Source organism: Glycine max, chromosome 17 (assembly GCF_000004515.6).
Source record: "Glycine max cultivar Williams 82 chromosome 17, Glycine_max_v4.0, whole genome shotgun sequence".
In the NCBI taxonomy this organism is placed as follows: domain Eukaryota; kingdom Viridiplantae; phylum Streptophyta; class Magnoliopsida; order Fabales; family Fabaceae; genus Glycine; species Glycine max.
This window is the reverse complement of record NC_038253.2, coordinates 10,042,199-10,056,332: the sequence shown is the minus strand read 5'-3', so window position 1 is coordinate 10,056,332 and position 14,134 is coordinate 10,042,199. Positions and strand designations below refer to the sequence as shown.

The 14,134-nt window shown below is 35.4% G+C and overlaps 3 protein-coding genes across 6 annotated transcripts; all 3 read right to left on the bottom strand.

Moving 5' to 3' along the window:
- LOC100806581 (vignain) lies at positions 1–3,222 on the bottom strand. 2 transcript variants are annotated; one of them, XM_041011182.1, is made up of 5 exons: positions 2,607–3,222; positions 1,855–2,218; positions 1,033–1,265; positions 793–933; positions 1–501 (listed from the first exon to the last, which is right to left on the bottom strand). In XM_041011182.1, exons 1-5 carry the CDS (start codon positions 2,643–2,645, stop codon positions 238–240), a joined length of 1,041 nt encoding a protein of 346 aa, XP_040867116.1. In that variant the 5' UTR covers positions 2,646–3,222; the 3' UTR covers positions 1–237. The 2 variants fall into 2 exon arrangements, with proteins under 2 accessions (XP_040867116.1, XP_014625480.1); XM_014769994.3 differs by lacking the exon at positions 2,607–3,222 and having other exon boundaries at positions 1,855–2,585.
- A 1,377-nt stretch (positions 3,223–4,599) lies between these two features.
- Positions 4,600–8,414, bottom strand: LOC100806054 (autophagy-related protein 16). Of its 3 annotated transcripts, none has more exons than XR_001385844.3 (5): positions 7,886–8,328; positions 7,438–7,619; positions 7,129–7,324; positions 5,288–6,461; positions 4,600–4,829 (listed from the first exon to the last, which is right to left on the bottom strand). XR_001385844.3 is itself a non-coding variant. In XM_041011181.1 (4 exons), the coding sequence occupies exons 1-4, from the start codon at positions 8,027–8,029 to the stop codon at positions 5,439–5,441; spliced, it is 1,545 nt and encodes a 514-aa protein (XP_040867115.1). In that variant the 5' UTR covers positions 8,030–8,414; the 3' UTR covers positions 5,119–5,438. The 3 variants fall into 3 exon arrangements, 1 of the variants encoding a protein (XP_040867115.1); XR_419074.4 differs by having other exon boundaries at positions 4,600–4,753; XM_041011181.1 differs by lacking the exon at positions 4,600–4,829 and having other exon boundaries at positions 5,119–6,461; positions 7,886–8,414.
- A 1,135-nt stretch (positions 8,415–9,549) lies between these two features.
- Positions 9,550–13,689, bottom strand: LOC100805524 (alpha/beta hydrolase domain-containing protein 17B). Its single transcript, XM_003549780.5, has 5 exons — positions 13,263–13,689; positions 11,430–11,466; positions 11,115–11,351; positions 10,970–11,017; positions 9,550–10,344 (listed from the first exon to the last, which is right to left on the bottom strand). The coding sequence occupies exons 1-5, from the start codon at positions 13,562–13,564 to the stop codon at positions 9,853–9,855; spliced, it is 1,116 nt and encodes a 371-aa protein (XP_003549828.1). The 5' UTR covers positions 13,565–13,689; the 3' UTR covers positions 9,550–9,852.
- Between the last annotated feature and the right edge of the window lie 445 nt (positions 13,690–14,134).

The following is a 14,134-nucleotide window of genomic DNA, read 5'->3' as shown; positions in this document are numbered from 1 at the left end:
GGCCTAGGCAGTAAATCAGTGTGATTTGTATTTCTTTAGTAGAAATCAGGATATTTGAAATGTTACAGTAGTATGCAAGCAATCAAACTAAAAGATTTATGTGATACAAACCTAACAATTTGATGGATAACTAGGCATACAAATATTATTAATTAGGGGGCACGAAGCAATCCCTTACGCACAAGCAAATTAAACAACAATCAACGTAGATCAAGGTTGAATATTCATGTGAAATATTTAAAGCTCGTCTTTAGGATATGATGAATGTTCCCTTGGTTTGCTAGAGGACTTTTTGATTGGATAGGAAGCTTCCATTGCTATGCCACAAAGACCTTTCTTGACAGATATGCTCCTTTTCATTCTAATGTAACCCTTTTCTCCCCATTCGGATCCCCATGAGTTCTTCACTGTCCAATATTTGGTTCCATCTTGAGTTGTTCCATAGCCCACAATTGCTACCCCATGATCCAGAGCAGTGCCACAGTTTCCCGTAAATACTCCCTGTAATTAATTATTTGGAAACTAAGTTCAGATCGCTCACAAACCATTTTGTTTAGAAAGCTAGATAATTAAGAATAATTAATGTTTGTTGGTGATTGCACTTTGATTTAAAAAAACCATTCACAAAAAAAGTTTGGTGGTGATTACACTTTTGTGATCTTCTCCATAAGACAATCCTATTCTAATCGAATAAGACTCTTATAATCGATAAAACTATCGGGTATTAATTTAAAGCGGTAGCATATTAAAATTAAAAATCTTGTGAAGAGTGGATTAAAATTAAAAATTCACCTCTGAATAGAACTGGAAGTCAATTCCCCCAGCTTCAATGGCTACCGATACAGGTTGATGGGCAACAGCTTTGAGCAATGCGGCCTCATTGTTCACGGGGACATTCTCATGGCCATCAATTGACACTGCAGGTTCATTCACCTACAATATGGAGTGGTTTTTTTTCCATCTTAAAATTCCTAACCAATCAACTAATTTTGATTAATATATTAAGCACAATAGTTAAAGATCAGTGTGCACCTTTGATGCATCACAAGTTCCATCTTTTGCTTCATAAGGGTAATTGCTTGCTGTAGTTATACCGTATTGCTTGATAAACTCGAACGCAGATTCCATTAACCCACCATTGCATCCTTGATTTTGTGTAGTGTCACAATCTACAAGTTCTTGCTCAGACAAGGGAACTAGCTTATGTGTCTTGATTTGGTTAATACCTTCAACAGCTACAATAGTTGAAAACGCCCAACAACTACCTATAATAAGGCATAAGAAAACAAGACTTCTATTAAATACGGAATGTTTGGTGTGCATCAAGGATATGCAGAAGCAGATAGTTAGTCATCAATTAATTATTTTTTAGGTGTAAAGATTATTGAAATGAACATTACCTCTTTTAAAAGAAAACTTTTTTTTTTATACATAATCAAGAATCTAAACTTAGTTAGCATGAGACATTGTTGGTAAACAAACAAAAATAATGTTAGGAATCATGGGAACCTGCTATGTCATTAAATAAATATGCATAAAGTTAAAAAGATAATTATTACTTGACAAATAAAAGTGACAAGAATTTTACTCTTAAAAAACATTGTTTTCCCATTTAACATAGGAAAAAAATATATATGGACACCCAATATACATGCTATTCAACACATGAGAGATAAAACAAAAGAAAAATATGTGATAGGAAGTAAGAAATATGAGAGATGAAAATAGGGTGTTTAAAAAAATGGAGTATCCAAATATCATGATTCTTTTAATTACATATATATCCTCTAATTTTAGAGAAGTTAAATATTATCCAAGTGACTATGCAGAAAAAATGTTAATATTTTTGCTTACCGCATTGGCCTTGATCCTTTACATCAGTGACAGCACCTTTCTTCCTCCAATCTACGGAAGAAGGAACCCTGTCAACGTTCTGATACATGAAAGTACCATTCCCACGTGGCGTGCCTCTGAACATTCTGTGATGATTAACCTTGGAGCCAGCATAGATGCTCCTGAATTCATGGTTGGTCATGTCAGCGAACCTGTTCAACTTCAGCTTGTAAGGCTTGTCCATTTTATTGGAACTGTGGACATGCATCACGTTGCCTTTGAACACGTTGAAGCGGTTGTGCTTCTCATCGAGGCTTCGAGAAACCGTGTGGTGGCTCCTCCATCTCTCGTACAAATCCCACAACCCTTCCTCGGATTCCAGGTCCTTTTCATTGAACTCAAAGCTCTCAGCAACTCTCAGAACCAAAGCAAAGGATAGAGCAACAAAAAAAACTTTCTTTACTTCCATATTGTTTTTGCTTAATATCAATTCAATGGAAAAGATGGGGAATAGAGAGAGCATGGAGATGTTTTATATAGAGAAATGAAAACCAATTAGGCACTAAATGAAGTTACAAGTTTCTTATGGGCATCGTCAACAAACAATAATGATGAACATGCAAGGTTGTTATAGTGACATTAATTTGATTATTCTTAAGTACATTTCTGTGGATTTCAGATAATATATAGAATGAAACTTAAAGAGAATTTTCTCATTGGGGAAAAATAAATTGGTAGATAGGTTCCTAATTTAAAGCTTTATGTCAAAGTACCTTATATTGAGTTATTGAAGGATCATTTTTCGGTTGCATGGCGATTACGCGATTACCTTAACGATGGTATTGAGCATGGTTGCTTCTGGTTTTGAGCCACTATGCCAGTGTGTGGAGTGCGGTGTTTTTATCCGTAGCCTACGTGATCGCTTGTGAAAGCAGTGTAGTAACATGTACAAAACAACAAAGTGCAATCAATTTTATGTAGTACTTCCTAGTCACGGCTTTACGGTGCATGTGGAGTAACATGGTAAAAGTGATATGTAGCGAAAACTGATGTCATTAATTTTACGGTCTAATTTGCTTGAAAATAGCAATGATTACGGCTGGAATTTGGTAACTGAAGTTACATACAGGGAAGATGATGAGATTTTAAAATTTGATTATTCTATTAGAAATAAAAAAGAAAATTTAATTATCTCAATCTCACCTAGCACATGTAGGTAATTTCCCATGGAAAAATTTGTCTATAATTAAAATTCGTCAATAATTTTCTACGAGAAATCTGTTGGTAATCAATGGCCAAATCCGTTGATAATTATTGTCCGTAAAGATCCGTCATTATTATTCTCTATGATCATATTACAGACGAATTTTTGTCTGTCAAAAATTCGTTGGTAAAATCGAAATACCAATGGATTTTAACCATTACCGACAGATGTTGTCCTTGGAAGCGAAATTTCTTACAGTGTATCAGTTCCTTTTCCTTGTTTTCTCAATACCCAACTACTCAAATGTATTTGGTGATCAGCTTTTCATACGGTTTATGTAAAATCAGTACTACCATTAAGTTAAAATTGTTATAGGTTATCTCCAACGCAATATTAAGTTGAAGGAGCTCCATTTGAGATGTGCTAAAATTCTGTTCTCATGCAAATAAATTTGTAACTAATTGGTAGGTAAGTCTAGAACTTCAAAATTTCAGTTTTATTCCTGTTGAAATTGGTATTGAATATTTCGTGGTTACTTGATCATGAGTTGGTTAGCTAATTTGACAAAGGCTTGGAATTCTAGATCTTTTTAGGTAAAAGGAAATGTTTATTTTTTACAATTAAATTAGGAGAACTTTTATTGCCTCTTTTGAATTTAAGAGTATTTTTTATTTTTTTACATGCATAAAATGAAAAAAGTATGATTTAATATTAATTATTTGAGTTTTAAATAATGAAAATATATTTGAAATTGTTTCATTCCCCTTACGGTATCTGACCAAAAAAAAATGTTTGTAGTCTTCGTGATTATCATTTGACTCCAATGTGACACGCTTGCTAATTCCTTGCAGCAAAGAAACACATTAGCGTAATGCATTGGACTCTACCAAATCACTAGATAAATCAAAATTAACTAATAAATAATAGTTCATGCTCACGGATTGTGGTCAACTCTGTGATCCTTGATTTTATGAAATCGTGAGATTAGTTGCGTGCCTTAATTGCTTTGAAAGAGCTTTTTTTTTCCCGATTTCCCCTCCAGCTCTTTTGTTTATCAAGACGTACTCTTACATGTGTAATCCATTTATTTCATGTGTTTTTTTCTCTCTTACTGAATTGTGTAGTTAGTTGGAGAAGATTCAATTTTTTCTTCTGTAAATCATCTACAAATCGTGCATAGTTAAGGCCATTGTCAACAATCTTCTAAGAACTAGTCATGTTTTAACAATAGCATACACATGCCTCCTGAAAAATAATGAAGAAAATTTGTGGCGAATGTCGTAAACCTTAATGATCAAAAGAGTATATTTCTAAGAAAAATTACTGATTAATTATATTATTTGTATATTATAACCACATTCTGTATATAAATTACCATACGTTTTGTAGAAGGAGCAAATATGGATGGGGGGTATAATATGAGCATTTCATTTGTGAATTTTTCAAAGCTTATTCCCTCAAAAGAAAAAAGAAGCTTGCTTTTTTTTAGAGGAAGAAAACTTAACTTTTTAAACCATGAATCAAACTTTTCTTTTACTAAATAAAAAAGTTAAAGAGTTAAATGATTATATCCTGATATTATAAAATCAATTTCCATTACCATTCAGTCACAAATAACTATTTCATGAATAAAATTAGTGCTGGAACATGATACAAATACCTCGCTACAACATTCCTGCATAGGTTCTTTACTGCAGCAGTCCTGCAAAGTCCACACTGCGAGATATGAAAACAGTAAATCAGTCAGGAGCCTCATTCCTGTCTGTCCCCACTGCAGCGAGGTCTTTGTATCCTGAGTAGGTGTGCGATGGCAAGAAACATAAATTTCCAATAAATTCCAGAATTTAACACATTCTGGAAACTAATTTGCCAGAAGTCTTGGATAGTTTCTGAAAATTAATTTCTAGAAATGGATATTCTTTGAAGAAACAAATACCAAAAACTGGAGTATATATGTATCGATGTAGTTAGCATTACTCATTAAAAATGACAACTTGCAATAGCAGGTTAAGTTACTTGTTAATAGTTAATTGGACAATATATTTACGTTGAAGACAGCCTGCCAGTGACATGTCATCAAATTTTGCCAATTCAACATTAGTATTTAGTAAAACAGAAAGGCTTCATGCCTTCATCACAAATTAGTCACTACTCATGTTTCACTTGAGACTGAGACTAGTTTATTTAAATGAAACATCGTTAAAAAAACAATATATATACATGGTTCCTGATTTGAATGGTATATTATACCTTGTATGAACATAAAACAGTGATAAAGAATTCAGCCACCCAATCTGAAAACTGTACAATTGAGCAGTACCACACCGCTTGCATAGATGCAAACCTTTATCTATTTTAGTGTGGTCAAACCTCTGCACGTATCCAAAGAAATGAAAGCCAGTTATGTCCAGACGCAAACAATCCCATTCTTATCAGCTGAAGCTAGGGGTTTTGCAATTCCGCTCCACCTACAACACAGAACAGAGGAAGTGTGTTCCTTCAGAGTACTGACTATATCACCTTTAGATATTGACCAAATATAGACAGATCCATCAGCAGACCCAGCAGCAACATGATTGTCATCTGGGCTGATACAGGAGCGACTCCAATTAGAAGCCACTCTGTTTCCCATGGCTTTTAATGTGCCACAAACTTCCAGAGATCGCACATCAAACAAATTGTGTAAATTGTCCCTTCCACTGGTCAGTACAACATTTCCATTTCGGGAAAGGGATAGTGACGTGACTGCAAGTGAATGGGCAGCAACCTCACTAAGTAACTTTCCAGTTTGAATGTCCCATAGCCGAAGGTTACCATCAACATGCCCAGAAAATATGGTTTGACCATCCATGCTGAAGGAAAGAGAATTGCAGTTGCTGCGAAAAATTACTGTGTTTGTGCAGTAACCTTTCACTAAGTCCCAAACTTTTATGGTACGATCATAGGCAGCACTGACAACATGACGACTTGAAATCTTGCTGACATCAACAGCACAAACTTTATCAGTGTGGCCAGTAAGGGTATGACGGACACGACCTGAGTTGACATCCCATACATACAAGTTGTTTGAGCTGCTTGCAGCAATGACAGATTGATTATCGTGGGTGATTGTGAGATCCAATACTGAGCCAAGGCAGCCATGAAGAGTAGAACTTAAGGATCCTGTATTTGCATCCCACATTTTAACTAACCGATCCTGTCCCCCAGTAATCAATTTACTGGAATTGTACTCAAACAACATGGAAGCACAACCACCTTCATGTGCACGAAGCCTGTATTTACATGTGGAAGGGATGTTTGAATCAAAAAAGAATTCAGCACCTTCTTCACTTCGGCGAACTATACCATCCACCTGCTGCCTTGCAAGTTGTTCTAAACCACTGGCCCTTAGTTTCTCAACCATCTCTTCATACAGTGTGTTGGCCTAAATTGATAGGAACTAAATTATTAATTAAGTAGCATATGTAACAAGAATTAGCATGTGTCATCACAGTTTTGTGAGGATTATACACATAAGAAACTTGCACTACTAATGTAATTATCATAGTGATTCACTTCTATCATGCATAGACTTTTAAATAGATAAATCACTGACAGACAAGTTTCAGATGTCAAAAAGTTAGTTCAGAAGTACATGGAAATATTGGCTTAACATTGCTGAATCAAGCAAAATGACATTTAAGAATCAGAAGCAGATGAAGATCAGCAGCACTTAGTTCGAATAATACAGAGAATGGGTACCAATACCGATGTTGTTAAATGGCGGCACCATGGCTGCCATGGCGGAATGCGTGGTGGATTTTTTGCCAACTGCTATAGGCAATTTGTGATGGCGGTGCCATGGGCCACAATGAGGTGTTCTGCCATATTCCACCATCCGCCCTTGATATAACACTAACCAATACTAAATATCTACATGGCGGAATGCGTGGTGGATTTTTTGCCAACTGCCATAGGCAATTTGTGATGGCGGTGCCATAGGCCACAATGAGGTGTTCTGCAATATTCCATCATCCGCCCTTGATATAACACTAACCAATTCTAAATATCTAATTCCAAAAGTTCAAATGGCAAATAACAAGATATTGTACCTCATTTAGGCGTTCAGCATCCTTCATCTTTTCTAACATCCAGCGGTCAATCAACATCTTGTTTTCAGCTTCAGCTTTATTGGCTTTAGTAGTCATCTGCTCCAGTTGTGCTTTAAGTTCAGAATTCTCACTGACAACCAGTTCCAGAGATTTAATTTTTTCTTCCAAGTCCACCTTCAATTGAGAGCACTCATCCCTGCAACGATAATTTAAAACTCACAATCATTTGCCACAAGCTAAGAAAAAAGAAAGAAAGAAAAAGAGTATGGAATTGGAAGGCCATTAAACACATAAGAAACATAGAGCAACCTCAATTCAGTCAACTCCTTCTGCAGATCAGCCAATGCATTTTCTTTCTCTTGAAGAGACGTTTTCGAAGCTCTGGACTCAGCTACTTCCACAACAAGTTGCTCAGACAGGCGAGATTGAGCTTTGTAGCATTGCTGAAGTTCCATTTGAAGATTCTCTGCTTTCTCTTTCCACTCAGAGCCCTTCAAAGATATAAATACATACAACATTAAACTCAATAAAAGCATTTCAATTGATAAAGACACAGACCATGATCCAAGCAACAATATTAATGCCCATTATAAAATGCGGAATTGAAGATGGATAAAATTGTGGACATGAACTATTTCTATTGGAACCGATGATTGAACAAATTTCTAAGACATAATTAGGGATGAAAATCAGATACAAATTAGGTAATTCCTAAGAAACATGAATATATTGTTGATAGAAATTATAGAGAGATAACCTGAGAAACGATGGGTCTAGAAAGAGCTAGAACAGTGGGAGCATGAGCAGCTTCCTCAAGCAAATGGCGCTTCCGCAGAGCCTTCAAAGCATGCTTGATGGCTTCACTCGCAATTTCTTCTTGCGACTTGCGTGCTTTCGCCATTGCTGCCCAAAAAACAGAATCCAACCACCAAACTTTTGAATTCCTGGAATTTTAAAAATTAAGAGAAACTGTAAGCAGAAATTGCAATTTATGATCCACAAGAATGATGAAAATTAGATGAAATAGGGTTCTTGAAAACAATAATAGGGTCCCACTCCAGGGGCATTTTCCCAAATCTCCACCATCAAAATCTTGGGGCTCCAGGCCCACAGTACATTTAGCATGTGCTATTTACACATCCACATTTAGTTACTCACTCCCTCTTTCCCGTAAACTACCCTCCCAATTCCTAAACACACTCCCTCATCTCTTGCTCTCTCCCATATAAGTTACAGTGATGTAGAGAGGTTAGTATATATATACATATGGGAAACAGATAATTGGCACAGCACAAAAAAAAACCATTCAACATCATTACTAATATCCAAATTTGAGAAATCAATCAAGAGCACTGAAAAGCGTTTCATCAATTAAAACTCCAAACAAGAATTAAGCATAGCAATAAATAACCACCGTAACGTAATCGACTTCCTCCCCAGCTCTTAGATTGCGGATAGAAAGGTGTAACGCCGGAAAAGTGATTGGAATAGGAAAAAGTGAAAACGCATGCAAGGCAAGGGAATGAATTTTTTTAGATAGAAAAGAAAAGGGAAAGTGTACACCTAGGGTAGTAGGGTAGCTTTAGCTAAATTTGAAAATAATTTACCAATAATAGTAAATACAGACAACTAATTAAAAATTATAACATTATCATTTTTTATTATTATAAATAGTGATCTTAAAAAAATAAATATTCGTTACATATTATAAATATAAAAAATTGTAAATTGTGAAATAATAGTGTAATTAATATTATTAGGTATTCAAACCTTAAATACTATAATGATGATAAAATAATAGTAATGAAAAATATTGTTTCTTCTTGTTTATAATAGTTAAATATGTATCCAATGAGACTCCAAAAAAAAGAGAAAAAATCCCAAAAACAAAAAAAAAAAAAAAGAAATGTATTCAATGAGACAAAATTTAGCTGGTTTATTTAAACTTAATTTTTTTAAATAAGCATTTAAAAAAAATATTTTTTTAACGAGTAGATTGAATTTTTTTTATCAAAATAAACATAATATATTTTTTAAAACAAAAATAATTTAAACAAATACACTAATTAAGAAAATAGAATTTTTTTTTTCAAGAAATAAGTATAAGCAAATTCACCCGATAATTTTCCAGAAAACCAATATAAGAAATAATCAAAATTCATATTTACTACAATACGAGTGGTTAGTAATTAATGCTTATTTTTACACAAAAATCACATACAAATTACTAAGTTTTGTTACTGCATCAATAAATTGCAGGTAATGAACCAACTTATATGAATCTTAGTATTCCAAATTTTGTATGTGATCCAGTATTAATAACTTCTGTTAAAAAAATTGCTGCCCCAATTCAGGCAAGTTAACCTTATTTGCAAAATTAAACCATATCTTAACAATGTGAAGAAGCTACAAGCAATAATATCAAGAGAAGCTAATTTTAAATTAGTTTGAATAAGAACAAGGAAGGTTTTATCATGTGAAATTTTACAAGTCATAATAAATCGCCCCCTTCAGCCTTTAGCCTTAAGACTAACACTAAAACAAGGTTAGAGTCTCTTGAAATCCCAACATATCCAAATCTACATGAACAATGCAAGAATCTACGCCAACAACATTAGCATCCTGTAACACACCCCACCCCAATGTGAGTAACTATGTGTATCTTTGTACTATCTCTCTCCCTATACCAATCCCATTACCAATTATTCAGATACTTCAAGATCTTCAGCGAGCTCGAATTTTATCCAGCCAGTCAAGGCTCTTCCTCGTCCTCCCAAAATGAACATCAACACTTTTCCGGGATTTATCGTGGTTCTCTTTGTTTCTTTGTGATCCTGCCACATGGTCAAAAGAGATCCTTGATTTCTCTACTGTTTCAACATTACTCAACTTATGCCCTTGAAATTTCAGTTGTTCTTGTTTATCAGTGCTTTTCCTTGGTTTGTCCCTTAGATCTGCACTCATCCTTGGAGCTTCAAAACAATCAACACTTCTTCTGGCTTCTTCAACTCCACCTATGCTTCTCCACAAAGTTTGCCATTGTGATGGTGACTTTTCTATTATCGATATGAATTTTCTGAGATGTCGAAGGTATTCTGGATAAAGTTCCAGATTACAGTGGTTCCCTCCTTTGAGCCATAAAGGTTCATACTTCTCTTTACAAAGTTCCCACAAATGCTTGCCATGAGAGCAATCGACAACCTCATCATCGGTACCCTGCAAAAAATATAAGAGTGATTGTAAATTAGTTAAGCAATACTTGTACTCAAAAAATAAAGATAAGAAAGCCATAAGTGTAAAGTCACTATTTACAAAGAAAGCAATTTAACAATTGGATACAAGCCATAAGCTCTTTTGAGAGCTTCTCTACTGGATATATACTCTATATTTCCAGTAGAGAAGCTCTCAAAAGAGCTTATGGCTTGTATCCAAACAAGCACTATATCTGCAACACACAGATATCTCTTGTATCCACATTCCACAACACTCCAGTGTCTCAATGCCAGTTAAGTCAGCTTCAATGAACAGACTCTACTTTACTAAGTTAACAAGCTCATGGTAATGAAAAGTATTGTTGTCCACTTATCAGCTATCTGTATCTTGGTTTTCATTGAAATTGTCAACAGGGAAAAAATATGCATACTTGAATTAAGAAAAAGGCTAATTTATCATTTTGAACACGATGCTCCAAGGCAAGCACTATGAGTTAAGGACTGCAACAACTACGGGAATTGTTGATGGGATACCAGTTACAACTTACAATAACCACAGAAAATATGATAACATCCATATGATAGCAATAGAAAGTGAATATTCAATGTAATAAATATTGAGTGCTTACATGAATTATCAGCACTGGACACTTCACCAATGGAATTTTGTCAATGTTCTGTGCAAGAATAACACAACTTTGTTCAGGTCCATGTAAATAGTTTTCTAGAGAAAAAGGACACCAAAGCATATAGGACAATGACAAAGTATCTGACCTTGTAAATGTCAAACCAATATGTCCGTTTCACAGGGTACATGACTCTCAATCCTGATAGTATAGGACTGTGGAGAACAACAGCCCTTAGTCGGGGTAAACGAGTGGCAAGATCCAAAGTAGGACCACTTCCAACTGATTGACCATAAAGGATTATGTCTTCCTGCTTAGTACCATAGTTCTCTTCAAGATACTTATATGCAGCTTCAATGTCAGCATAAGTATTATTCTCACTTGGCTGTGCAATGATATCTATAAGTGGCGTGCTGGGATCAAAAGAATCAAATAAACCCAGAAAGAAAAGTAGAGTAATTACCTTTCCTGATGACTGCCCATAACCAGAGTAATCATATCTGCATACATTAAACCAACATGCTTAAAAACTTCATTAACATGAGACATATAAATGTGTTCTTTAATAAACTATACAACTATCATAAGCATAGGGATGAGCAGTCTAAAAACTACACTGACCATCAATGTTTACAATTTCACTTCTACAGAAAAGATTTAATGTGGCACTCTACATATATGGAGTTAAATCTAATGGAGCAAACACATGTGAGTTTTCAGTAAATGTGTGTTGATTATATAACTAATCCTTTCCGAGGAAAAAATGTAGAAGGAAAAGGAAATGCCTATCTGGTAACAAAAGGAATATAAAGGCCTATATTGTTACATTAATGCTGTCACAAGGTGGCTGAGTTGGCTGCCTATCTACTGAGACAAGGAGTTTATTAAGGCCTAGATTGTTACATTAATGCTGTCACAAGGTGGCTGAGTTGGCTGCCTATCTACTGAGGCAAGGAGTTTGTATGACTCGTCTGTGAAGAGCTACTTCTTGTTGATGCAGCAAAGTAGCCGATGGCACATTACAAAATTTTGGCAATTTGACTCTTATCCTTAAAACACTCAACAGATCTAATCCAAAGGGATTTTTCAGTCAAATACAATCATCCAAACCAAATATGACCAAGAAATCCACCCTTCGATTGTCAACTGACCTAGGTTGCATGCATGAGAGAATCAAGAAACCAAGAAGGCTGTCCGCAGACATATTTTTTATCGTGTCTTCAATGACTTGACCTGTAGTTGGTTGGCTGTGTACTTAAATGTTATCATGTTTCCAGTATAGCGTATCTGGATTACTTTATGTTTTTATTACACTGCCGTGACTTAATTTGCATTTAAATCTTATTTATGCGATCATTTGTTGATATGTGAATCATATAAGTCTTAATTGCACCTCAACACACTCGTCACTTCACGACAACACCAGTTGCATTGAAACCTATCCCTTAGAAGGCCTTAAATAACTTAACCATGTATACAACCTGGTTATGGCATCCCAACAACACTGATTGCATTGAAACCTATCTGGTAGATGGACAGAGCTAACTTAACTGTGTATCCAACCCTGTTATTGCTTAATGACTACACAGGCTGCATTAAAACTTGCCTAGTAAATGGCTATAACTAACTTAACTGCAAATCCAACCCTGTTATCACTTCACAACAGCACAGGCTACACTGAAACCTATCCAGTAAATGATCACCACTAACTTAACCATACACCCTCTGATTGTATTTGTCAGAGTCAGATAACTAAATTCCAACTTCCTTTCCATAAACAAATTCAAACTTCATCAACAATTATCAAATATAGCTTATATTTGGAGCATACTAAAAAAATAATGGAATATCACTTCCACCTTCAAATCCTTATCTTCCATTCATGGAAGAACCACAGAAAACACATGGCTCAAAGCAAAGCAGATCTATACAGACTAACCTGAAATCATCACTTGGATGTTTCCCCCCTAACCCCCATGCCAGCAGATAACACTGAATTCAAGACATAATCAACCTCATGGCACTTTCATTCATCAAACCAAAAAAAAATCAATTATTTCATGTTACCCAACCTATCAAAATCAGAACCTTGTAAAACCAATCCAAGCTATGTAAATTGCTAACTCAACATACACTACAAAAATTCTACTTCGAGGGCATCCCTGCTTCACTAGACTTTTCATCAAACGCAATTCAGCAAAATCAGATCAATTGTGATGCATGTACCATGTATACATGTATGTATGTACATAAGATGAGAAATGAAAAATGAAAGAAAGGAGAAAACTTGAAATACCCAAAAAGATTAACACGCAAGTGGGTACTTAGATCCACATAGAGCTCAAGCATGTGTCCGATATCAGCCGCATTCCCATGAGAGTAAAGGATGGTGGATTTGGCCATGGGGTGCGCAATATACACCCCAACAATCTCACTTCCACGTCGAGTCCCGAATTTCACCACCCTCACGTTCTCGCGCCGAGGAAATGCCTCCAACACCAACGCCCCCGTCGCCGCTTCCTCCACCACCTCGTACGACGGCGGGCTAGGCGGAAAAAACGCCATCTTCGCCGCCATAGAAGAAGTTACACCACCCATCTCTCTTTCTTCACACCAACCAAGTCCAACAAACACACTTCACATTCCTTTCTTCTTCTTCTTCCTTTCAATTCTCACACTACCACTGCCACTTTTTGAGATGCACGTAACTTCTCGGTTCTATATAAAGTGTCGAGCGTGTAACTCAGACAGGGATTTTTCTTTTTTTTATTTAATTAAAATAATTAATATATTGTGTCTTTTTTTTCATCTCATCAAACTTTTTGAAGGATGCCGCGTTGTCTTTAGCTGACGCTCACGTGGGACGTTACTGACCTGAAGTTTCTTTTTTATACTTTTAAGTTTTAACACTCGGCTCCCCTTTTTTGCTTTTTGCAATTTTTATGTTATCCTTCCATGCTTCTATTTCATGATATTTACTTTTACTGGTAAGTAGTAAGAATTTATATGAAGGTGTGTTGTATCTTAAATTTTCACAGCACTAATTGAGTCATAATATATTCTGACTGTTTTATTGTTGATTTATTGCAAGCATTCAATGGAGAGGGAACTAGATGTGCAAAATATTAGTAAATGGGGGAAAACCGTTAATGCTAAAAAAATCTTTTT

What these genes read in the sequence shown, in the direction of transcription:
- LOC100806581 (XM_014769994.3), bottom strand. Translation starts at nt 2,356, where the DNA reads ATGCTCTCTCTATTCCCCATCTTTTCCATTGAATTGATATTAAGCAAA. An exon ending in AAAGGATCAAGGCCAATGCG is followed by an intron (nt 1,266 to 1,854) that starts GTAAGCAAAAAT and finishes GCCTTATTATAG; the next exon opens with GTAGTTGTTGGGCGTTTTCA. An exon ending in GAACTTGTGATGCATCAAAG is followed by an intron (nt 934 to 1,032) that starts GTGCACACTGAT and finishes TCCATATTGTAG; the next exon opens with GTGAATGAACCTGCAGTGTC.
- LOC100806054 (XM_041011181.1), bottom strand. Translation starts at nt 8,029, where the DNA reads ATGGCGAAAGCACGCAAGTCGCAAGAAGAAATTGCGAGTGAAGCCATC. An exon ending in AAGGAGTTGACTGAATTGAG is followed by an intron (nt 7,325 to 7,437) that starts GTTGCTCTATGT and finishes TTATCGTTGCAG; the next exon opens with GGATGAGTGCTCTCAATTGA. An exon ending in ATGCTGAACGCCTAAATGAG is followed by an intron (nt 6,462 to 7,128) that starts GTACAATATCTT and finishes CTATCAATTTAG; the next exon opens with GCCAACACACTGTATGAAGA.
- LOC100805524 (XM_003549780.5), bottom strand. Translation starts at nt 13,564, where the DNA reads ATGGGTGGTGTAACTTCTTCTATGGCGGCGAAGATGGCGTTTTTTCCG. An exon ending in ATGGGCAGTCATCAGGAAAG is followed by an intron (nt 11,352 to 11,429) that starts GTAATTACTCTA and finishes ATCATTGCACAG; the next exon opens with CCAAGTGAGAATAATACTTA. An exon ending in GTCCAGTGCTGATAATTCAT is followed by an intron (nt 10,345 to 10,969) that starts GTAAGCACTCAA and finishes TATTTTTTGCAG; the next exon opens with GGTACCGATGATGAGGTTGT.